Raw genomic sequence first — 26,764 nt, 5'->3', positions numbered from 1 at the left:
TTGACATAATTATGCTTAGTTCAGTGTGGTATCACTCACCGGAAACAGCCGACCTCCAAGCTCTGCTATTATATTTTAGAAATGTTCACTAAAAGGCCTTTTAGAAAAGTCATCCCCTGTTCCTCTAATATTCTCTGCATGTCCCTGGCTTTGGACATATGAGGTTTACACCCGACAGAAACGCTGCTACGCTGTAGGAGGAGATTTGCATTTAGAAGGTTTGGCTGCCTGGCATATAGAGCTCAATAACGGTAGAATTGCACCTGGTAGATCAGTCTGATAAATGCTTTTAGGGATGCAGTGGTGGACAGTAACTAAGTACATTTACTTGAGTACAGCACTTAAGTACTTTTTTTCACCTTTTTCTATCTGTACTTTACTTGAGTAGGCCTATTTGTATTTTTGGATATACCTGGACGACGTTCACTCCACTACATTTCCAAGAAAATATTGCACTTTGACCCCGCTACATTTCTAGGAATTCATGCATCATGAATTAACCACTGGAGCCACATTTCAAATGTACATGTACAGTATAGTGAAAATAGCCGATCTACAAGCTCTGGTAGAGCTGCTATTTTCACTATTATTGATATGTCTGCTGAACATCTTTTAAAGGTCTAGATCAATGTCGGAGTAGTGGTAGTGGGGTTGAGTACTTTGTCAACCACTGGTTGTACTCTTACTTAATCCTCCTCCGTCTATACATACTACTGTAGGAGGAGATTAGCATTTAGAAGGTTTGGCTGCCTGGTGTTAGTCTGGAATCCCGATGGGGGCGCTTGTTTAGTGAGTTTTTCTTTTATTTATTTATTCTTTTTTTTTTTTTTACTTCGCCTCGTTGTCTGGCTATCATCCTGTTTGAGCTGGGGAGAGTGTTTTTTTGCAGGTCTTTCAGTCCGAGTGTATCAAAAAGGCAACTGGGTTAAGGCAGCAGAAGCTTGTGATTGGCTGTGCAGAGGTGCCAAAAGTTGGGGGGACGGAGATACACCTAAACCTAACTAGGCTAACCTGTTGAAATGCTAACATGGTGAAATGTTAACCTGCCGACACTGGTGAATGCTAACCTGGTGAAATGCTAACCTGCCGACGCTGGTGAATGCTAACCTGGTGAATGTTAACCTGGTCGACCAACGGTATAGGTCGTCTCCACCTTAACCCAGTTGCCTTTTTGATTGACTGAAAGACCTGCAAAAAACACTCTCCCGTTTGAGCTGCATTTCCAAACGTTACCAATCATATTTACGTACTGAAGGCAAGTCGGGAAGTGACTAGAATATTAGGCATTGGAAGGATCTTGTCCCGCCCCGCCCACAGACCTTTACATTGGAAGCCACTGGTCCCGCCCCATGCCACAGACCAATCAGAAACTCCTGAGAGCCTGTCCGTCCCTGCTCCCGCCCATAGAGTGTATATATATAATAGAGAACGGATAGCCTCGACCCCAGCAATTCATTTCAATGCAAGTGCTCAGTGGCGTTTTGAAGCATGCGGAAGTAGCTGAATTCCGGTGCATTGTGGGTGAATCCAGGTGCATTGTGGGGGAAATTGGCACATAATTATGTGCCAAAATGTGTTACGTCGAGACGTAATTACGTCACGAACGTCACTCGACGTCCATTGAACCCTATCGTAGACCCCAGCAGCGCGCTCTTATGCTTGTGCATGTAGTTCCCCCCGCCTATTGTTCCAGCTTTGCCAGTAGGGACGCTGCTTCAATATTTACAAGCCGTTCTGGGGGCTTGCTCCCGCCCCTTGGAAATATAGCATAAATAAAAGCCCAACAAAGCCAATCAGTCTGGATTCCAGGCTAGCCTGGCATAGAGTTCAACAACAGTGGAATTGTACCTGATGTAACTGTCTATAGCAGGGGTCTTCAACGTTTTCAGGCCATGGACCCCTTAGTCGAGAGAGAGATGAAGCAGGGACCCCCCCACAACCCATAGATACCATATAGTTTCATTGTTTGACAGCACAATCATCAGTGTATTTTGGGTTCATCTAAATTTGTGTTTCCAGATATTTAACCACTTGAACCGTAAATATCTTTCACTCTGTACTAGTCTGCTCTTTTTCCCCTCTACACCAAACCTCTTTGCCGAAAATAGCCGCGCTGCGAGGCGATGTGAGCTTGTAGATCTGCTAAATCTGCTAAATTTCTCCGAATATGGAGGCTAGGGTTCAAGTGGTTAATATAGAAAAGGAGAAAAAAAAACTCTGAGGACCCCCTAGGGGTCCCGGACCCCCTGGTGAAGACCCCTTGTCTATAGCCAACTGTAGACACAAGGGAGAACAAATGACATAACGCTTCCTATCGTTACAGTACACAGTACAGTGTTTGTCAGGCAGAAACCTTGTATCTCCATATTTAAACTTTTTATGTTTGTTTGTTAGTGTGGTTGCCCAACCAGACCATATACTGTAGTACTTGTCCGACTGTATTTTACCGTGCTCCTCCTCCCACAGTTTTGGTGGCACGCACCTGGGCCATATGTGAAATCGAGCGACTTCATCGGGAATTGCTTGCTTGCATTTTGCTAAGCAATACGTCATATAGTTTGTGAATAATGTTTTGAATGGGAAAATGCATGTGTGTCATGCAGAGGTAGCTGCGAGTGTTGCGAGCTTGTAGATGTGCTATTTTCACTGAAAGTGAAAGTGAATGCGGGTTTTATAAATATTGAGCCGATGAAATCTATTAACAAGAGCTTGTGACTAATATAAGTTATAACTGCATCGGATCCACTGGAACACGGGTTCTTTTTTTCCCTCCATTTCCTGAAAAGTTCCACCCGACAGCGGCGATATGTTGTACTCTGACTTAATCCTCCTCCATCTACTCCACAGCACTGCTGTAGGAGTACATTTGCATTTAGAAGGTTTGCTTGGCATGGAGTTCAATAACGGCAGAATTGGACTTGGTATCGCAGTCTGATAAAGCGCTTTGAGTGGTGTAATGCATTGGTTCTCAAACATTTTCACACTTTTCAAACATTCCCAATGCCAGCTATACTGCATAATATATGCTATCTGTGTATATATTTTAGACTTTTCTTTTTATTACATTATTTGACCTGTTCATATCCCGTGTTTTTTCCCACCCCATTTCTTTTCGCTCCTGCTCTCACTCTACCTCTCTTCTCTCCCTTGTCACGGAAACTACAAAACGAAGGAGCTTGCACCAAAACATATATACTTTTACACCTGTAAAACTGTGATAGGCTGCAAAGGCTCACTTGAGAGTATCTTAGTCGTTTTCCACAACTAAAACTGTCTATCACCAAGAATAATCATTCTTATACAGTAAATTCTCTCTTTGGATTAGGTTTGAAGGTGAAGGTTTTGCAGATCGACTATTTTCAACATTTTTGAAAGCGGGCTTAACCACATGAACCATAGCATCCTGATTCAGGGGTGGAATAAACATTCGAGAGCCCATCTACCAGCTCAAAGAGATTGGGTGTAGAAGGAAAACAAGATGTACGGACAAAACTTGTGTACTATTTTCTAAAGGACAACTCCTGACTAAATAACATCATACAGTAGACTCATTTCCCTACTTATATTGATCCCAAATGACTTGCCATGGCATCTATTTAGCAGAATTGCCCCTGTCGTCCAGTTTCACCGGTTGTGTTTTGCCAAGTCCCGGAAAAGACGTGCAGTGATTGGCCAGTACGGTCACTTTGATTGGCAGTTGTGTGACTTGTGTCGAATGCTCACCCCAAAACATGATTTACGAGACTGTGGCGGCTCTTGTGGGACAACCAAGGCATGGATGTGTGGATGGATGCGTTTCCCTTTAACCACCTACAGTAGCATCCCGATACTGGGGTGGAATAAACAGTCTGCCCTCTCCAGACTATGAATGCCGTTTTCACTATGGTGAAAGAAATGCAAATACCCTCTTTCCATGCCATACCTGCATTTAAGAGAACACCTTGTCCAAACTCTCCTGAACTTGAATGCAACATCTAACTGTATGTTGAAAGAATTGCCCTCACTGTGTAGAATTCCATGCCGGTACGCCATATCTCCAGTATTGCCTTTTTAATGCTTAGTTTTGTGTGGTATCAAGTACTGAAAAAAGCCGACCTCCGTCGCGCTGCGACGCGTTGTGAGCTTGTAGATCTGCTATTTTCAATATTTTGACCAAAAGGCCCATTTAGTGATTTCAGCCCCTGCCTCTCTAACATTCACTGCATGTCCCTGCCGGGGACCCACTGGAACCACCTTTAAAAGACCCCTGGAAGTGTCCCGGTCCCTACATTGAGAGACAGTGGGTGTAATGAAAGCTAACTGATGTGACAGGGACAGTAAAGGTGACTGCTACATATCATGGACAGTCTCTTCCGAGACGGCTTAGCCCATCAATCTAGTGGAGTGCCTCGGCCGAGAGAGAGAGAGAGAAAGGAAACCGTTTGAGGACATTTTCTGACAAGGCCCTTTTGGAATGACACTGCCAATTAGCTCACATAAACCCTCTCTGACTATAGACTTGTGTATAGCCTGCAGCGCTGGATGAAGAAACAGTGCTCAAGAGTTTATACCGAAGTAAAAGTAGCTGTTAAAAACTCTTAAGTATAAGGCTGCAGCCACACCAAAGAACCTATGATTCCCCATTCCACCAATGCATTTCAATGAGAATGGAGCGTTTTTTTTGTGTTTTTTTTTTTCTTCTTTACTGGCATGAAGCCGCTCCATTCCCATTGAAATACATTGGCGGAATGGGGAATACACTATCATAGTTACTTTGGTGTGGCTGCAGCCTAAGGCCTGTATTCCACATTTTGCTTCAGTAAAAGTACAAAAGCATTGGCATGCTTTCAAGTAAATTTTTAATTTAAAAAAAAGATTGCAACATTTGCCAAAATGTTTAAAACATTGCAGTTCTACAAGGTTTTTAGATTGTCTGATGAATAATTTAAAGATAAAATAGGGCTTAATTGGTTATTAATATATGAAAGAGTGACTAAAGTTTTACAAGAATTGTAATGGAGTAAATAGTACAATATTTACCTCTGAGATGTAGTGGAGTGCAGGTAGAAGTAGAACTACAGTGATATTGCGGGTGTCAGAACTGAAGAACTTTCCACCTCCGGCAGGATTCTGTTACATCAGACATGACTCCCACTTTCCCTGCAAAGAACAAACAGTATCCAGAAGGCTTATGGACACAACTACATTCTCAGACCATTAGTATTCGGGGTGTCAAACGCACGCATGCACAAAGGCATGTGCGTGTGCACACAGGTTTGTATTACTTGGCAAGGTTATGAATGCTATTTTTACCATTCTTTGCCATTTTCAACGTGTGTGCGTATGTGTGTGCGTGCGTGCGTGCGTGCCATTGGTTACTTTACACACGCACGCACGCACGCACGCACGCACGCACGCACGCACGCACGCACGCACGCACGCACGCACGCACACACACACACACACACACACACACACACACACACACACACACACACACACACACACACACACACACACATTTGGATCCATCCCCTGATGAAGACATTTAGCTGTAGTCTCCAGGATTGACCACAGGCTCCAGAGAATGAAGAGTGGGTTTTGGATGGATAAACACAGATATTGTTACTGTGGGCTAGGATTATTATTAGGTCCTCTCTCATCCCAGTCTCGTCGTGTCTCCACAACAGAGTGCTATAATTGGACCCAAATGCGTTACCATCAATACTTTTTTTTCTCTCTCTCTCTCTCTTTTTAATCAGATCTCCTCAGAATACGTGCTTAAATGGTGTTCCCGTCTCTTAGAAACAACAGCCTAAAGGGGTATTTCACTTTAGAACACTTCTGGAGGTCATCTTAACAATTACTCTTGTTTTCGTTTGCACCCCAGACAGTTTTTAGTAACTTGATTCAATAATGTTTCATATTCATTTTTATCAGGCACAGTGCCCTACTTGGCTGTGGAACACGTTGGAAAGCGTCTTCTGCCGACAACCTGCTGTAGATAGTGCCGTCGGCTTCTAGACCAGTGGTTCTCAACCTTTTCAGGCCACGACCCCCAAAAGAATCATATTTTAACCTTATAAGAGCACTAAGAGTTGAGGCATTACATTTTGTGGAAGACGGTTCTATTTTGAAAATAGCAGATCTACATGCTCACAACGCCTCGCAACGTTGTGAGCATGTAGATCGGCTGTTTTCACAATTTCTGCCTCTAATATTTGACAATTTTGACCAATATTTAATTTGTCATTTTAGAGGTATTAAAAAGTCCTTAAATTGTCACTTTAGAGTGCAGATACCCTCTATACACTTAAACATTATGTTGGTTTGTTTACTGTTGAGTGAGAAAACAATGTTGCACATTAAGTTAATCATCTCGGGACCCCTTAAAAAATGTGGGGACCCCCCTGGGTGTCCCGACCCACAGGTTGACAACCACTGTTCTAGACGAGCGATGATGAGCGACAAGCAGGTTGGGTCGTTTAATCCCAACCGTCGGATAGCCGTGGGGTAGTAAAGAGGTGGGAGAGAGGGCTGTAAAAACTCTGTGTGGATATCTCGTCTGCTACTGGTGCAGAGAAACAGGCTTAATTAAGCCAGAGACATTGCCCTGTGCCCGTCGCCCGTTGAACTAGATACCATTCTCTATCTCAAGTCTCTATTCCTATGCCGATCGATCAACTCCAAAGCAAAGCTAGTGCCAAAAGTCTCTGTTGTTTTGTTTTGGTGAGCGCTAGAGGAAAAAGCAACCCACAGCCATAGCTATGAATATAGCCGTGATTTAGGCCAATTCCATAATACAGAAATACTCGAATGTTTCCCTTTTTTGGCATCCAGTGTTAGGTATGGCCATATTATTTTTTATTTCATTTCGACTTTAACATAAAAATCATTATACCATAAAAGTAAAAAATGTAGGCTACTTCGACCAGCAAAAAACACTTTTTTGTGTAGAAATATGTTTGCCACTTTACCCATGTGTCTGTCAACTCCACAGCCAGGTGGAAATGATGGTTGTGTTCTTATTTTAAGGTCAAATGTCAACTCATGTGTAAAGTTTTAAAGATCTCTTTATAATTGGATTCAGTTAGGACTGGAGTTTATCCAAACATAATATACAGTACATAAAGCAACAGTAAAAGAGTAACATTCCCAAATGTCCCACTCTCCGGAGAGAGTTCTTTTTTTTTTCTTTCTTTTTTTTTTTGTGGGCCATGGTAAGAGAGAGCTAGATCTCACACACGTTTCAACAAAAAGAACAATCAAATAGGGCCCTGGTGATTTGCACATCAAATAGCCAAGCTATATATAAATAGCCAATCCATGGATTACTTATCATACAAAAAGTGTGAAATCCCCCCAAAACAGGAGACATGCTGGTGCAGGAGAAATGGTAAAAAAAAACTAAAAACAGGAGACTATAGTTCTTCCAGGAGTGTTGGCAGGTACTGTATGAAAAAGGGTGAAAATCCCCCATAACAGGAGAAAAAATCTCCTATTTTGGGGGACATTCTGGAACAGGAGACATAGTCAAATAACAAGAGACTTCTTCCAAAAACAGGAGGGTTGGCACTTGGCAGGTATGCTGTGTGTTTGTTTACATGGCTCTCTCGTTGGATATGGCACAAAATCCCCTCAGTGCAGCCTGAGTGCAGCAGCCTATGATTAGGCATCGGTTTGTTATACTGTAGAGCGGAGCGGTCTGTTATCCAGAAATAACAGACCGCTGATGTCACCGATTGGCCAATCAGAATCAAGCATTCAACCAAGCCGTGTATTAAAGGTCTATGTGCTCTTCTCCCCTCCCTCCCTCTGTACAGCTGTACATCCAGACCACCACGCTGACCATCTCCATGAACCTCAGTGCCTCGGTGGCGCTGGGCATGCTCTACATGCCCAAGGTGTACGTCATCCTCTTCCACCCGGAGCTCAACGTGCAGAAGAGGAAGCGGAGCTTCAAGGCCGTGGTCACGGCCGCCACCATGTCCTCGCGCCTCTCCCACAAGCCCAGCGAGAGGCCCAACGGGGAGGCCAAGACCGAGCTGTGCGAGAACCCCTCCACGGAGCCCATGGGTGAGTTACCGCCAAAGTGATTTTTACTGCCTAATTAAGGATTTTTATAGTCTGTTCCCTGCCATCAAAGTACCTTACCTTTGCGATTTTATTGAAAAATTATCCATCCATTATTTAAAATCGCAATCTTGTGTAAAAGACGGCTGTGTTTGCCTGGGCCACAGGGTAGTGGTCCAGGCACCTAGTCTGGTAATCCAGCCCTTGCAGCGTCGCAGGTTTGAGGGCTGAAAAGGACAGAAAGGGGATCCCGCCGCCATTGCTGTTAACGTCTTGTCAACATTTCAGAGCAGTGCTGCTGCTGCTCTGACAACGGGAGACCCTCCCACCATGTGCTCAGTCAGGCTCTGCTGGGAATTGACGAACGCTCGCCATGGCGTCATGGGACTAATGACGAGCGTTCGTCAAGTCAGTAAAATAGTTAATTAAGGGTCATCAATATGTCTGTACACTTTTTTACACACCATTATAATGTTCTTATTTTGATCATGAGACCCTTGAACGTCAAGTCTCCAGGTTTTCTTCCGAATATGTTTGGCATAATAGTATGGCTGATTTACGATACGTTTTATTTGAACTCCCATAACTCTCTGACGGTAAAGCACACCCTCTTGTGCAACATAGCGGGTATGCACGTCCACTGGGTCCCCTAATCTAGACTGAGTGGCAAAACATTGAGCAGCATTGGAGTTTGGAAGTGCTAGTTGCAAATCACTCAACAGTCCTGCATACCACCTGTTTCTAAATTGCACATAATGCAGGAGGCAGCAGGATGTTGTATTGTTGAAAACGAGCACTTCCAAACTCTGACACTTGGAAAAAACCTTCTGTCTTGACAGAAAGTAGCTTATAACATTTCTATGGTGGATTTTTATGAAACAAAAACTTTGCAGATAGAAAGAGGATAATTCAAGCTTTCAGTACAGCCGCAATGTTGGTGAGTTTAACTTTGTTTAATACAGTCAGAAAGGACTTTTCTGTTTGGATGTATGGGCTGTCAGAAATTGGCAGAAATTATTCTTTTGCCACTCAGTAGGCGTTCCCACATAACTTCCCACATAACTTCCAGCAACAGTGATGTCACTCGCATACCCTCTATTGCTTAAGTACAGCCTGCCCTTATGCATAGAAACACGAACAAATCCTGTTTTCGTTTAATGACTATAGAGATCCTGCATACCGATTTGCGTGACATTTGGATGAAATCTGTAGGAATACTGTCAAAAAATGAGTTTTGCAAAACTCGGCCTCCTGGTGGCACTATCGGGGCAGAGGATCTGCTCTGGCATCCAGGGAGTTTCTCTGTGAACAGCCTAATTGTGTCGGAGATTAGCTGTTCACAGACGGACGGACGGACGGACGGACGGACGGACAAATGGACAGGATGGGGTGCAAACCATAGCTATTACGATAATTATGTGAGCGTCCACACTGATGGATGATAACAACCCCTAACCTAATTTGGAATATGAACTTTTGCTCAATTCTCGCTTAGTCCCTCTCTCTGCAGACAGACAGACAGACAGACAGACAGACAAATATACACTAGATAGATTTGTCTGTTCATGCGTGTGCGTCTGTGTGCGTGCGTGCGTGCGTGTGCACACATTAATTTCCTTCTAGCTATGAGTCACACCGTAGCAGTCCCAGTGAGGGTCTGCTTTGGTAAGGATGACTTATGGAGGGCTTCCATAGAAATGAGGCCGTTCCACAGAGCAGCAGCACTTTTAACAGAGCCATACGTCTCTGACATCACTGTGACATTCTGGTGTCCTTCAATATCACTCTGCTAGATAGGCCAAGGTTATGCTTTGAGTCGACCAACACGTCACGCCGGTGGTTGTTAAAGTAGGGTTCGGGGTAATTTTTAGGACTTTTAAGACCTTTTTAACTCCTCGAAAAGAAAATGACCATTACTGCATCAAATGTAATTAACAAACTGTAGTATAAAAACTGGTCAAACATTAGCCAAATTGACAAATTACAGTATATAAGAAAGAGGCAACAAACATAAGAAAATAGCTGATCTACAAGCTTTGCGAGGCGTTGTCCAAACTTTGAATATATTACTTTTTTAAAGTGAACATTTTTAACTCAAATCTTTGCTTCTGGGGTGGGCCTGGAACAAAATATTTCCAGATGGCCACTTGGCCTTGACATGAAAAAGTTTGAGACCCACTGATAGAGCAACATACATTGTTTCAGTAAACTGTTAGTATTACAGTTTCTTAGAATCGGCCTCAGGGTTAAGGGTAACTGTCCACACCTGTGACCTGTTTGTTTGTAATTTGTATACTTATAAAACTCAGTGAGGTCTTGACAGACACCTGCACATTTCATCCAGTGCTGCACTGACTTTGCTGAGCCATAGGGAGAGCAAGATAACTATCAAAGGACCTGCTGTAGAAAGGAGTTGGAACTTTATAAAACAAGCAAAGGATACAAAAAGATATTCAAGGATTTGAGAATGCCAGTCAGTCAGTATTCTAATAAATAAGTCGAAGATTTTGCCATTCAAAATTCAGGTTCCGTCGATACAAAGGTAGATCAACAAAAGAATTCAGCCACAACAGACAGGAAATTCGTTTGGGAAGCAAAGAAATTCCCCACAAATAACTTAGCTGACATACACCGTTTTCTACAGAAAAGTGGTGTGGCTGTTTCAAGATGCACAATAAGGAGGCACTTGAAGAATAATGGCGGGCTGCACGGTCGAGTTGCTAGAATAAAGCCATTGCGTCGCCAATGCCACAAAATGGCCCACTTACAAAACAACACCTAGACAGGCCTCAAAACTTTTGGAACAGAGTCTTTGGAGTGAGGAAACCAACATTGAACTTAAAATTTCAATTTCTTTTATTTTAGATTTTTCTTTTGGGGTTTCCTGGCCTCAATTACACCCCAAACTGAATTTCAACACTCAGTGGTTTTTCTGTGATCTGGTGTTTTCTGAATAATTAAGGCCCAGAAAAGTGCAGTGATTTGCCTGTGGACTTTGATGTCATAGTCCACAGTTTCACAAGAAATTAATACATGTTTGGAAGAACATGATAAAGACTTATGTTTTGTAATAACAGCAAATCATGGGACCTTTAAAAGGTCACAACAACTAGAGTCAACAAAGGCCTATGACGATGGAAGGTACACCATCCCTACTAAGCATCTCTGATGTTTTGGGTGTGTTTAAGCTACCGCAGCACAGAGAATATGGTCAAAATCCATGGCAAGATGAATGCAGCATGTTTTCAGAAAATACTGGAGGACAATTTGCACTCATCAGCCAAGAAGCTGCGCCTGGGACAGCATTGGACTTTCCAACATGACAATGATCCAAAACAAAAAAAAAACTAAAACAAAAAAACAAGGTCAAGTCAACCCGTCATTGGCTTCAGCAGAAAAAAAGGAGGGTTCCAGAGTGGTCTCCTGCCCTCAAATGTACAGTTGACACAACACGACCCAATAATCAAACAGGACCCTGGAGGCTTTTTGCCAAGAAGAATGGGCAGCTTTACCATCTGAGAAAATAAAATGCCTCGTCAACAACTATCGCAAAAGAGTACAAGCTGTCACTGAGAACTAAGGGTATTTTGAACAGGGACCAACCATCTCAGTATTTTCTTTATTATTTAGTTTTGTTTTCTTTAATTTTCTTAAAATTGTACTTCAGTATGTAAAGTTACTTTACAACACTGGTGAAAAAAATTGCAGATCTGCAAGCAAGCTCAAAACGTGGTGCGAAGATCTGCTACTCTTGCTATTTTTTAAATCCTGTTAAGTAACAGTTTTGTGTGCGTGTGTACGCGTGTGCGTGCGTCTGTGAGTGCGTGCGTGCGTGTTTGTGTGCATGCATGTACCACCGCTACATGGGATTTGGAGGAGTGCTGCTATAGGGGCACATTTTAAACCCATGTTAACTTACCATGCACACCTCCCTGTCGTCGTTGTCGGGTGGAAACCTTGTATGTCCAAAACCGTTCGTTTTGTATTCATCATTTTAAAAATGATTTAAAATAGTGAAAACAGACGATCTACGTTGTGTGCTTATTGTCTGTCTGCTATTGTCACTAGTTTCGTGCGACGGTCTTTATGATGAAGCAGGGCTTTACTTTATGAAAAAAAACATACTTAAAGGGATATTCCACTTTCATTTTATCGTCTAATCAGGCTTTTATGAACACCCTGAACAGTTTTTAATTTGCTTGATTCAATATTTAGATATTTGATGTAAATGTTACCAGGCCCTCCAGGCCCAGGGCCTCTCCCCACACACACCCATTGTAACTTCAAACTTCATTTTAACCATGATAGATTCATTAAAAACACCCATTATTTTTCGATAACATTTTTAATTTATTTTTAATAATTATATTTTTGTAGTAATTTTTTTTTTCATTTTCCCAAATAATTATTACAAATAAATGAAAAAGTTATGGATAAAACATGGCCTGCTCACGTATTAGGAGGTTAATATGAATCACCAGAAAAAATGATGGGTGTTTTTTAATGAATCTATCATGGTTAAAATGGAGTTTTAAGTTACAATGGGTGTGTACTGTATGTGGAGAGAGGCCCTTCCACTGTTTCCCTGTTGAAAGTGGAATTTCCCTTTAATAGAAACTTGGAGATACAAGGTTTCTGTCCGACAGTGCCCCCCCCCCCCCCCCCCCCGTTGTTAAGGTCGACTGCTCAGGATGATTGACAGAGGATGTAAATCACACATCACACCCCCCCAACAGGTGTAACAGCCCGATCCCCCTTTGAATTATGAGGATGAGAATGACAGCCTTTCATGGGAATTTCTCCAAAACAGCCAGCGATTGTCACACGCATCTGTCATGAGCAGAGTACGCATCTGTGTCTGTCGCTGTGTGTGTGTGTGTGTGTGTGTGTGTGTGTGTGTGTGTGTGTGTGTGTGTGTGTGTGTGTGTGTGTGTGTGTGTGTGTGTGTGTGTGTGTGTGTGTGTGTGTGTGTGTGTGTGTGTGTGTGTGTGTGTGTGTGTGTGCGCGCGCGCACACACAAGTCCCACAAGTATATTAGAATTTGAGAAATAGATAATTGTGTGCCAGTGCCATATACACCAAATCTACAAGTCGATCTACAAGCTTGCACATTTGCTCTTTTTGGCTTTAGGGGTTTCTGTAAAAAAAATGGCAAAGAAATGCAAAGAAATACAGTGCCATAAAATCACCGTAAAATGTGTGTGTGTAGCGTGGGTGGGTGTGTGTGTGTGATGTGATGTGAATGGGAAAAGAGTGCATGTATGTGTGATTGCATGCTCACACACACACAAACACACACACACACACACACACACACACACACACACACACACACACACACACACACACACACACACACACACACACACACAGTGAGCAAGTGATGGAAGCGATGTGGGGGAGGGAGGAGAGACAGACAGGGGAGAGAATGTATCTCATTCCCTGCTCAATCACACATGTGGCTCATCAAGTACACACACGCACGCACGCACGCACGTGCACACACACACACACACACACACACACACACACACACACACACACACACACACACACACACACACACACACAAAACCTCAACAGCTGTCGTGTCGAGTAAATCATTTGTAACAATAATCTGAATCTGCAAAGTAACTAGTAACAGTTTTCAAATCATTTTAGTGCAGCAAAAAAAATTAAAAAGGATATTTTCCTCTGAGAAGTAGTGGAAGTGGAAGTATAAAGCGTTGGAAAGATGGAAGAAGTCAAGTAAAAGTACCTCGAAATTGTACTTAGAGTATTCGAATAATGTACTTAGTTACTTTCCACCACTGCATCTGATGTGTGTGTGTGTGTGTGTGTGTGTGTGTGTGTGTGTGTGTGTGTGTGTGTGTGTGTGTGTGTGTGTGTGTGTGTGTGTGTGTGTGTGTGTGTGTGTGTGTGTGTGTGTGTGTGCATCACTCACCTGATGTCTCTACCCTACATGAACGCTTCCACTCCCACACACACACACACACACACACACACACACACACACACACACACACACACACACACACACACACACACTCCCCCTGCTCTCTCTCTCTCTGTCTGTCTGTCTCGCTCTCTCCCCCTCTCTCCTCCCGCTCTTTTGCCCTTCTCTTTTAGCGACAGTGGAATGTGACATTTATTAATGGCGAATTTATGTGCATGAGCGCCCCGAAAACCGGCACCGCGCGGCTCCGCCTCCCCCGGAGACTGTCCGTCAGCTCCTGTAACCGTCAGAGCGCCAAATACCTCGCTTTCATGGGCCGCCAGCCGGCCAAGAGATGCTGCCTCAGTGATGTATGGGAATTAAGGCCATTAGTAGCTCTGGCAGGTTGACTTGGTTACCGATATGCAGTGGTGGTGGCACTCTGATTTTTATTTTTTATTTTTTATTTCTTTAACAACTTAAAGATGGGGTGCAGTGATTTTTTCCACCCTAAAACATGATCGGGTATCGGGTATTATGACTATACCAGAGGAAGATTTGTTTCCAAAAAATGTACAGAAAGTTATCAAATTGTGTTTTTTTATGTGGCCACACCCACCTGTTCATTAAGTTTACTGTACCTGGTTTTCACTATAGCAACACCCACCTCAAGCTAGCCACGCCCACCGCTGTTGTCTATGATAATAAGGGGAGGGGAGTATTTTATTGTGTCACTAAGTTTCGATTTTTGACTTGGAAGCTTTCATAAAGAAACCCAAAATACACAGGGAAGACATATATACCAGACATATATACCATAGGTCGCAGTTTACTGTCAGAACCGGCACAGCTTGTCCGTATACGTGTAACGCCTGACACTGTGGTTCCCCTGACACTGTGACATCACAGGTGACATCACAGTGATGTCAAATACTCAGAGCAGGGATAACGCCTAGGGATGGGTATCGTCTGCGATACTTTTAATGGTATCGATTGCATGACGTCGATACTATCGGGTATCGGTTCACGTAAAAACGAACGATACCTCGTTTCGATACTCTGGAACGCACCCCTGGCCGGTCGCATCTGTAACAGTTGGGCTACTGAGAGTTTAATTACTGTTTTAGTAGGCTACACTTGTTACTGTGGAAAATAGCCGACAATAGCCTATGATGTTTATTATTATGATGATTATCCAACGTCTATACTCTCCGCTCCGCCACACTGTGTGATCATCATCATCACCTCTGCTGTGGTAGAGCAGTTAAACTTAAAACGTATCGAAAATGTTATCGTATCGATTCCCAGGTATCGAAAAAGGTATCGTATCGATTCAAAGGTGAACGATACCCATCCCTAATAACGCCTGACACTGTGGTTCCCCTGACACATCACTGTGACATCACAGGTGACATCACATGTGACATCACAGTGATGTCAGATACTCAGAGCAGGGATCTCCATATATGGGCATAAACAGGTGACATCACAGTGGTGTGGCTGGTTCAGACAGGGATCTCCATGTATGGGCATAAAAGGGATTGTATGTTGTGATGTCATGGGAACCACTCTTTGCCCATATATGGAGATCCCTGATGTCATCAATATTATCTAACAGGACTTATATCCCATATCCATATATGGGAAAGACATGGCACGACCTCTTTAAAATGAAAATACTAAGGGCCCACCTTGATGGAACAGTAGAAACATCAAAAGTCCCTAAAAAGCCAATCTTAATTACTTCCTGTCAAACGAAAACATACTGCGTGATTGCATAGATTGGCTCATGTGAATATAAATGGATTTTGATTTAATTCACCTGTGTGTTTCCCATAGCTCATGTTCCTCCAAACACACACCTGAGTTTTGAATCTCATTCAGGGTGACATCCAGGTGTATTACTCATTTTAAACTTAACTACAGAAATGTATCTGAAAACTATTTAGGTTAGAAATAAGCGACACGTTGTGAGTTAATGTATGTTTTACAATAATAATCTAAATCTGTGAAGTGAGTGACCTGTATAAACGAAACATTTTGAACAGGTCGTTTAAATAAGTGCAATATTTGCCTCTGAGATTTTAGAGGAGTAGAAGTAGTATAAAGTAAATACTCAAGTAGCCTATAGTAAAAGTACCCCAAGATTGTACAGTTCTTGAGTAAATGCTTTTTCCAACACTGTCTGGTTTCTGATATGGCCCAATATCTTCACGAAAAAACGAAATCTCTTACTTAGGATGTATCCTTGAAGCTAATCTTTCCAGTGAAAAGATGACTTCTAAAGTAATAAATAAAATCAACCAACGAACTCGTTTCCTACAGAGGATCGCCCCAATGGTCAATTTCAACACACTGAAGACCATAGCTGGTGCAATAATCCAGCCCCTCTTTGACTACGGAGTCCACGTATGGTATCGTGACGCCCCACAAGCCCTGAAAACTAAACTCCAAACAGCCCAAAATAAACTAATTAGGGTCCTACTTCACCTTCCCTATCAGACTCACCTCACCGCTACTCACCAGTTAAGAGTGGGGTGGCTCAGAGTAGATGACAGAGTACAGCAACTTGCAATGGGCCTGGTGTACAAGATACACTACACCACTATGATACCCAAGTACCTGTCAAAATACTTTATAAACATTAAGGATGTCCATAATTACAACACCAGAGGCAGCGCCACAGATCACTTTCAACCCAGAGTCAAAACCAACAAAGGGTCAAACTCTTTTTTCTGCTATACCACCAAAATGTGGAAAGCCTTACCGAAGGTCATAAAGGAGTGTGGATCACTAGCATCCTTTAAAATTGCCCTGAAAAATCACTTACAGGCAGCAGCCGTTCGCAACTGGTAAAAAACTAACCTAGCCCAACCCTACCCTCCCCTGCCCCTTCTTTGTATATACTGTTTGTTTAGACTTACTGTTTTCTTTTTTCTTTTTCTTTACATATCTACTGCATAGTACTGTGTTATATTTGTCTGTCATTAAATGTTATATGAGATACTTCAATGGTTTCCAGTGGAAATAAGCTTAGTCTTTTCATGGATCTCCTTTTAGTAGACCTTGTACCAGTGAACTGTACCGTCATGAAACTGTACCTTTTCCTATGCAAACTTCTAATAAAGTCTTCAATCAATCAATCAATTCATGGATAAGCCTCTCACAGACTCTCAGGGACTTGCACCGCCATTCCAAGAGGTTGAAATCCCTCCTATTAATTTCCCTGTTGTAATCACGCTGTTATGATTCAATGAATGGCAGCGTCTGCGTGGCTGATTTAATGATTTTTAGGTCAATTTCAATGTTATGAACATAATGGCAACAAAATGGAAGCTCACAAGCCTGACGACGACAAAGGAGAATATTACTGGGCGAGAGGAGAGGGTTATTAAGATTGCACGTGCGTGTCTGCATCCCACACATTTAATAATGTGTGAGTGCACAGGCAGGCACACACACACACACACACACACACACACACACACACACACACACACACACACACACACACACACACACACACACACACACACACACACACACTATATATTTACATCACTTGTAGGACATTACATAGACTTCCATTCATTTTCATGCAAGTCCTGTGGCCTTACCCTAACCTCTATCCCTAAACCTAACCCCTGACCCTAACCCTAACCTAACCCTAACCTTAACCCTAACCGTTGTGGGGACCTACTATTTTGTCCCCACACTGTCAGAGGTCCCCTGCAGGTGACTGTGTGAACATGCATTTAGTCCCCATAAGTATAGCTAGACAAACTCACACACACACACACACACACACACACACACACACACACACACACACACACACACACACACACACACACACACACACACACTCCCTGTAGTAACTCTATAGTAACTCTGAGGATCCCCTAGGGGTCCCGGACTCCCGTTCAAGACGGCCAGCATGCTCTAAATGTCTAATCCTAAACCCAACCCCGAGATAAACCATCCGAATTATACGCCCAACTCCCAAAACATCTTTAATTTGTGAATGAAATGTGAGGAACAGGAAACATGGTCCTCACAACAATGTGTCTCACATCCTACTATAATTTGGCGCTCACACGTATATAAAAACACACGCGCGCACATTTTCGCTCTGAAGGAATAATATTTTTTCCTGTTTATGGTTAACGGCGGCGAAGGATATGTGGTACATTTACATATGTTTTATTCATCATGGTGCCGGCCTCGGTCAGGGCTACACACACACACACACACACACACACACGCACACGCACACACACACACACACACACACACACACACACACACACACACACACACACACACACACACACACACACACACACACACACACACACACACACACACACACACACACACAACCAGGCAGTAAAGAAGTAGTGCTGGGACTTTAATTGCAACGATCCCCCGTGGGGACTTGATCTCCATGGTTACGTTAAAGCAGTAGAAGGAGAGCTCGCCGCGGCGATGCTTCTGCTTAAGAAAACACGGCATTATACACCCCGACCCCCGCCTCCTGCACCATGCAGCGCCAGGCATAACACCGCATAGGTGGTAGTTACTCACACACTCACGCACGCACGCACGCACGCACACGCACACACACACACACACACACACACACACACACACACACACACACACACAGTGCCTAGGCACAGAGCCACATTCTGATGATATCGTCGGTGTCGGGTGGAAACCTTGTATGTCAGTGTCTCCCAACCTTCTTTCTACCAGGGCACACTTTTCATTGCCAAAAGATACCAGGGCAAACCTACAGCAGATATACAGTGTGTGAGGCTATTTTCAAAATGTTTGCCTCTTTCTTATATTATTTTACAATTTGGCCAATTATTACCTGTTTTATATAGTTTGTTGATTACTTTTGATGCAGTAATGGTCTTTTTTCTTTTCTTTCTTGGGGTATAAGTCCTTAAAATTGTGACTTCTACCACTTTTTGTGGTTACATGTTCAGATACTGGATTCTGATTGGCTTAAAACAGTGGCAAATCAGTCAACAACCTTGAGTTGGCTCATGGACCCCGCCCACTGTTGTGTTGCAGTTGATTGTAACTAAATAACCTTGCAAGTTACAACTGTGTTTTCTTTCATTTATATGGTAGAAGTGGTAGAAAAGCAATTTACCATTCGACCCTGAAACAGTGGTAAATCAGCCAACAACCCACTCCCTCTCATATGTAAATGGATTACTTCACTGTCAAATTTCAAAGGGCACACCAAAGGCACACTGGTTGAGAAACACTGTTGTACTGTATGTGTCCAGACTTTCAGGAAACGGGGAGGGGTAGAACCTGTGTTCCCTTCAAATGGATCCAGTGTAATTATTTAGTCGTATTATTTTGTTAAAGACCGATTCTACAAATGCCTTCTAAACCGGTGGTTCTTAAAAAATATATAAGTATAATCTAAAATGGCAGATGTACAAGCCCGCAGCGATTGCGTTGCGACCACGTACACCTGCCATTGGCTCTCGTATGACAAGGTAGTGCATTCGTTTATGAAGATTACAAATAGTTAATTTGAAACGTGGAGATACAAGGTTTCCCACCCTACAGCGACAGCATGTTTCCATGGCAATCCACACACTAGAGATCACATTCCATGCCCTAGCATGGAGTCATGGTTGGGACAGAAAACCTACTATCTCCTCCATATTTCAACTCTTCGTGTGTTTCTTTTTTTGTTTTTCTCGCAGATTAAACCCCTATACTTGATCACACAAAAGCATCAAAAGTAGTAGATCTACATGCTCGAAGCAACACGTTTCGAGCTTGCAGATCTGCTCCTAATTGTGCAATTTTGGAATCTGAAACGCTGAAAAGTAACAGTTATTTGGACATAGGTTTCCTGCCGACAGAGAAGATTTGTTTGGTGCCCACTTGGTGCGGTGTTTGTGTCTTTCTTATCACCAGCTAAAGATCCGAAAATAGAAAGCAAAGTTTGACTCATAAGGTCTCAAAACCTGTCGCCTCTGGTTCCCACTGCTGGTGATAAAAAAAATGCATTGTAGTAAATGGCAGTGGTTCTCAACCTTTTCAGGCCCGATCCCCAAAATTGACATATTTTAATGGTGACCCCCGCACCCTGACGAGCACTAAGAGTTGAGGAATTACATTTTGTATAACACGTTCTATGATCTACATGCTCACAATTGTGAGCATGTAGATCGGCTATTTTCACTAAAATTCTGTCTCTCAATTTTATTTCAATTGAAACACATTTTGGTATACAAATACATAAAGATCTCCGATCCACTGGGCCCGAGCAAACAAGCGGTCTGATCGGCGGTCTGTTGGTTGCTGCACCTGTATGATCGGTATGCCTGAAACTCGTCCAGTGAGAAAGGTTCTATTGTGCAAAAACTAAGCACGATCAAAATGCATATTTTTCTTTCATTTTCTGTAATTAATGAATCAAAATGAATCACTTTAAGTCCCAGCCCCCGTGTGTGTTTCTGTCAGAGTTCAGAGTAATCCTAACCCTCTTGTCTGTCCCTCAACAGGTCAAGCAACCAAGAAAACATACGTGAGTTACAACAACCTCAGGATATGACGTGCTCGGATGGAGAGAAAGAAAAAAAAGGGCGCTTTAAATCCTTTATCTGCGACGATGGCCCAAAGAAAGGACGAGGACGGAAGCACCCGGCGAGACTTGACAGAGCGGAGCGGTGTTCCTTACCTATGCACACCAGGGGCTGTGGATCAGTGTCCAAACGACCGCCATCACGCGACCATAACATTCTCCCGAGTTCTGACCATAATGACAAGCACAGGTACTGTATTGTCCCACCGTGACTTGGGGGCCCGGGCTTCTTCTGTAGAACCTGGCTGTGTGTGGGCTTTAAACATTCCTCTAAAGATGGTGGCGGGACCCCTTGCTTTCTGACACAGCCGGTGGACGGTCTATGGGGGCGCAGGGGGCGACCTTGTCTTTTGGAAAAGTGGTTGTTCTTCACTTGGGTTATGCTGCAACATGGGGCAGGACAGTGGCTCTGTTTCCAAAACAGTTTTTCTTTTTTCTCTCTTTTTTTTTGAGATGCCATTAAAGCCATATTCTCTTGGAGTTCTCATTAGAAATGTTTTTTTTTTATTTAATTATTGATTTTTATCGTATTATTTATGAAGTGATTCCTTCCTTGTGCCTCTTATTTCTGTTGACAGACACCTCGAGTTGATTTCATTTGAACTTGAATTGTAGATCTCTTGGAAGTGTTCTCTCTCTCTCTCTCTCTCTCTCTCTCTCTCTCTCTCTCTCTCTCTCTCTCTCTCTCTCTCTCTCTCTCTCTCTCTCTCTCTCTTTCTCCCCCTCTCCTTTATTTCAAATCAATTCAAACCAGTCATTTGGACCCAGATGATTATACCAGTGATGGGCATTGTAACTATATTTTTCTGTTTTTTTTTGTAAATAGTCGAGAGTATTTTCATGTTTGGAGTACAAATCTAGATATCCGGTCTTTGTTGGATTGGCTTTGGATGGTAAACAGGCGATCCACCAAGCTATTGCCATCATCAGTCGTTGTTGGATTGGCTTTGAATGGTAATGAGAAGCACTACAGTGTTCACATTGCATGTGCCCATGTATGTTTGTTCTATTTGATGTGTCGAAAAAAAATCTATATAAATGAACAAAAAAATATATATAATAATAAATTCTGAAAATGATAATGAGCTTCTAAGCATCATTCTGCGGTTTCATTTGTTCCATGAACCGAACTGAAGTCTTGATTTCTGACAGAATATGGCTTTAATCCGTTGTTGAATTGACTTCCCCCACCTACCTACCTACCACCACCTCTGTATCTTGCAAGCATGCATTGTTTTCTATCGTTTCGTACAGGGTACGTTAATGCCTATTATCAATGGTGTGGAAAAAAGAAGAAGAAGAAAAAAAAGCATCAAATATCGGTCGGAGCAATCATGCAAGTATGTTGTGATGTCTTTCAAAACTATCGAAATGTAATAAAAACATCATTTTGTTATCTTTTCTACAATTAAACACGGCAGGGTATCATAGTCATTTGTGTGTGTGTGTGTGTGTGTGTGTGTGTGTGTGCGTGTGTGTGTGTGTTTGTGCGTGCGTGCGTGCGTGCGTGCGTGCGTGCGTGCGTGCGTGCGTGCGTGCGTGCGTGCGTGTGTGCGTGCGTGCACATGCGGCATGCGTTACATGTTTCCACTGATGCGTGAGATGATGAGCATTGATGCAGTTTTGTTGATTGCTTTCTTCTGATGTAAATATCATGTGGTTTCAGCGCTTCTCACAACGCAGGGTTCTGGGACCACCGGGTGGTTTGTAACTCTGGATCCAAGTTTGGTCGGGTCCATTTGGTTCCATTGTCTGTCCTGTCCTGTCTGTCTGTCTGTCTGTCTGTCTGTCTGTCTGTCTGTCCTGAAATACCAAACCAATTACCCAAAGCAAATTCCTCAAACAAAATCTATTTACCGGTTTCCTCGCAGGCCGTAGGATATTACATGCAATATTACTCTATTGATTAACACACCGTACACACATAAATCACGACTTGGACATTCACGATTGAACCCTTTTTTTTGCTCCAGAGTCCTTTCCTGCTGGGAGTCACATCATAACCTGTGGTGGACCAAATTCAAAAAGCCGTTAAATTGGTTAAAGGGATATTTCACTTCTCAGTATGAGTCACCAGAACCAAGGACAGACGTTACCATGGGTCTGTATAGGAAGGGGGCATTGTCTATGTGATTCCATAGACAACACCCTGGTGACTTTGGTTCCAACTCCTAAGAACCTTGGTGTTGCCCTGGACAGCCAGCTCTCATTCTTTCAAGGCACACATTGCATCAGTCACCCGATCCTGTAGGTTCACACTTTATAACATCTGTAGGATCAGACCCTTCCTCACCCAGGAGTCAGCCCAGCTCCTCATCCAGACATCAGTCATATCAAAACTCGACTACTGTAACTCTCTCCTTACTGGCCTCCCGGCATGTGCACTTAAGCCTCTCCAATTGATCCAGAATGCCGCAGCACGATTTTAACTGATTTTGATTTTGATCAGAAACTGGGTAATTAATTTAGCTGGGGACCCCCTATGGAACCCCCTCAAAGACCTGTGTGGGTCCGCAGACCCCACTTTGAGAACCACTGGCATATATGTTATGATCCCTTTGCTGTGCATTATGCATGTGTGCGTCATGCTACAATCACACCAAATGCTTTGACATCGTCAAGTCGACGGATCCAATTAATGTTCAAAGGAGCGCATGTGACGCAGTGCGATGCGGCGAGGTTTCCCACAAGTCACCGTATCTGAAATTTGCATAATATTGATTGAACCCAACTTCATGATGCAAAAGATGAGGTCTGTTCAACAATGCATTCAATGCACCCAGCCCCAATTAGATTGTTTTGATCAAATATGATACGATACTTATTGTTTATTGTTTATTTCAGATTTCCAGTGTCACTGTCTCAGCAGTGACTGTTCTTCACGGGGTCGGGCTGTGCAATTAAAGATTACAGTGCAAAGAAAACTGCTAAGAAAAAAAATCTGTCTCTCTTCTGTTGGTGCCTGTTTCGCACCTCAAATGATGTTTTGAGAAACATCATTTGAGTGTACTGTTTCTTGGCAGCAGTATATGACAGTATCCCGGAAATCAAAAACGAACAGTGTGATGGTGATATACAGCACCACACTGTCTGGTTCATACATCAGTGGTTCTCAAAGTGGGGCCCAGGGACCCCCTGGGGCAGGGGTGGACTGGGCATCTGGCATACCGGGCATATATGCCCGGTGGGCCGACTATATGTGGGCCTGTGGGGGAAGAAATGACACCATTTTAGGATAGTTACAGTATTTTTTGGGCTGGGCGGCCTCTAAGTGGAGAGGGCCAATCCTTCAGTAGCACTGGCCCACAGAGCAGAGAGATCACAGGATTGGCCCACTGGCTTGTCTGTCTACTGGCCTAGTAGCCCAATCACAGGCTAATGTGGTCCAGGAGTCCCACCCAAACATTAACAGCATACAAGCCCACAAACGCGCCGCTGCCTCGATGCGTTGTGGGCTTGTAGATCTTCTATGTTTGGTTTGCGCTGGCTGTGGTGGGCCTCTCTGGGCCAAGATGCCAGGGGCGAATTTAGTCCGGCCCTGCCCTGGGGGTCCTTGATCGTGTTCCAGGGTGTCGCCCCCCCAGCAAACCCTTTTTTATATCTTGCGGCTATTCAAATATGCTGATAAATGTTGACAAATCCTCTGTTACAAAATATTTTCCAATAGGCAACCAAGTACATATCAATTTGGAGGTCCTTGAACATGAAAAAGTGTTTGAGAACCATGGGTTTAGATGCGTTGTCATTGCATTTGGTGTGAACACACCATTAACGTGCGTGTGTGCGTGCATGCGTATGTGTGTCTGTGACTCTGCGTGTGTGTGTGTGTGTGTGTGTGTGTGTGTGTGTGCGTGTGTGCGTGTGTGCGTGTGTGCGTGCGTGCGTGCGTGCGTGCGTGCGTGCGTGCGTGCGCCGGTGTGCCCGAGAGAGAGAGCGAGCAGAGTGAGATCGTTATCCACACAGTGTCTGCAGTTGTTCCTCTTTTTTACATTCATCTGGCAGCTCCCAGGAGCTCCTGTGGGAGCAGATGGTCTTTGCTCCTCCTCTGTGTGGTCTGCCGTTTCCTCTCCTGCACGTCAGCCAAGAAAGAAAATCCCACTTATGCCCAATTAAGACCAGCCTCTCCCCACCAAATTAATTGCCCGTGTCAGCGTCTGTGTGCAAGTAATAAGAAGGAGCCTCGGAAGCGTGATATATAGAGCTGCGACTGAGAGACGAAAACAGAAATGAAACGGCTGCGTGAAGGCAGGAGGCGAGTAAAATGCCAGACCCCGGAAAGGACAAGTTGTTTTGATATAAAGCCGACGCCTTTTAAGACCTCAAAGCAACAGACTAGAAAGGGGATAAAAGTTGGAGAACGGGCATAGCCTCGTTTCTTTCTTTTTTTCAGGTCTTTACTCATCTCCGAGGAGGAAAGCCTGGTCACGACGTAATGCAGAGAGTGTCCTCAGTGGCGGGATTTCCATCGCACGTATTTCCCCCGGAAACTATCTTTTTTAGTCCAATTGCAACACTCGTTTTCATTTAAAAGATTTGTAAAGCGGAAATGTCATTTCCTTGACAGGTACTTCCGCCAAATTCCGGTACTTTCCTTATATTTTATTTCTATTTTTTAAATTTTTATCCCACGATTTTGTAACCCATTTTTCATCCAGTGCCAATTGCCTAAGCTGTAATCCTGGGCGCAACACTCCCTTGCCAATCAGGGTAGAGCCCCGAACTGAGCTCATGCTTCCTTCAATGCATGAGCAGTGAGCAGGCCGCTTCTTATCACCTGACAGGGGGGAGTTTCCCCGTATGGATGTAGCACGTGGAAGGAACTTGTTATTCCAACCAGTTCCCTGCCACTCCATCAGGCGCCTTGACTAGCCAGGGGGAGGCAGTGATACTTTCCTTTTAGACACTCAATCGACTTGGTCTTGCCCAGCTTGGAGAAAGGGTATCTTTTAACACATATTCAAATGTATCAATATCTGGACCTCTGTCGGTTGACCGTTATGTTAAATAGCTCTATATTCCGATCTCTCCACCTCCTCAGTATGACCGCATACATTTTCAGGTTGTGTTAATTTCAACCAATGAGGAGAGAGAACTCACACAGGATACAGGAAAGTTGAATTGGAATTGAGGAAAAGAATCTCACCAAAATCGTGAAAACACGACACACGTGCATATCTCCTTGTATGGGCCGTTCTGTCCGTGATGTCAGTTACTTTGTGTGTATGAGCAAGGATCTCCATACATGGAGATCCGTACTAATACATTTGGCAAGTACACACAAAGTGAAATGTAGGAGCAGTTTGCACTGCTCAAAAATGAGGAAAATGTATTTTCTGTTTGGGTCTTTTGAATCCTTCTAAGATTTTTTGAAAAACCTATGTTTCTATGTCAGCAATCTGGCCAGCCATCGTCAAAGAAAAGGTCCTTTTCACTTAACTGGAGCTCAGTTAGTCTGTTCTTGAGAGACTACTATGTCAGTGGTTCTCAAACCTTTTCATGTGAAGGACCCCCCAAAATGATAATTATTTGGCCACGGACCCGCATCTCAAAATATTTAGTTCCAGGGACCACCCAGAAGCAAAATTTGAGTTACAAACGTTCGCTTTGAAAATGCATATATTCAAAGATTTGCACACATTTTCACGACTTTTTCAAAAATAGCAGATCTACAAGCCTGAGTGCCGCGCTGTGAGCTTATATATCTGCTATTTTTCACTGGTTAAAGCATTCAATAATTCTACGCCTAAATGGGTTAAGGAGCTGGAGAGACAGGGAGACCCCCTGTTACTGAACAAATGCTCTATCAGAATATATTGTGTAGAGCTTTAACCTTTCAATAAAAGAATATCACCTACAGCACCGTGAAAGGGCTCGACTCCAAGTTGTCGATATTTATTCCTGGAACTGTTTATCCTGGACAGGGTAGCGCTTTTCTTCTGAACGATATGGTCTGGTGGAAGGTCAGTCTCTCTCTTGGAGGTGCCTTGACTTAACACGAAAGGCCACTCGCAAGGTTGTCACGCCTGACCACACCAATTGAGTTGGCATGGTACCACCGCCAACCCATGTAACATACCTTTTATGTTATAGCCTTGCATAGCCAGACAATATCACTGCGTGGATATTAGTTTGGTTCTTATTTTTCTTTCAAG

The 26,764-nt window shown here is 43.3% G+C and overlaps 1 protein-coding gene across 1 annotated transcript in view; it reads left to right on the top strand.

The window, feature by feature from the left end:
- The window catches only part of LOC308291696 (metabotropic glutamate receptor 7-like), a 202,043-nt gene extending 181,444 nt beyond the window's left edge, over positions 1-20,599 (top strand). Inside the window, exons 12-13 of the mRNA XM_080733806.1 lie at positions 7,803-8,055; positions 20,533-20,599. Of these exons, the coding sequence (XP_080589932.1) occupies positions 7,803-8,055; positions 20,533-20,582 (303 nt within the window). The 3' untranslated portion in view covers positions 20,583-20,599. The remainder of the gene's footprint in view (positions 1-7,802; positions 8,056-20,532) is intronic.
- The last annotated feature ends 6,165 nt before the right edge of the window (positions 20,600-26,764 follow it).

This window comes from Nannobrachium achirus, assembly GCF_963921795.1.
Source record: "Nannobrachium achirus genome assembly, chromosome: 9".
Classification (NCBI taxonomy): Eukaryota; Metazoa; Chordata; class Actinopteri; order Myctophiformes; family Myctophidae; genus Nannobrachium; species Nannobrachium achirus.
Note: the sequence above shows the minus strand (reverse complement) of the source record. Positions and strands in the feature narration are given on the sequence as shown.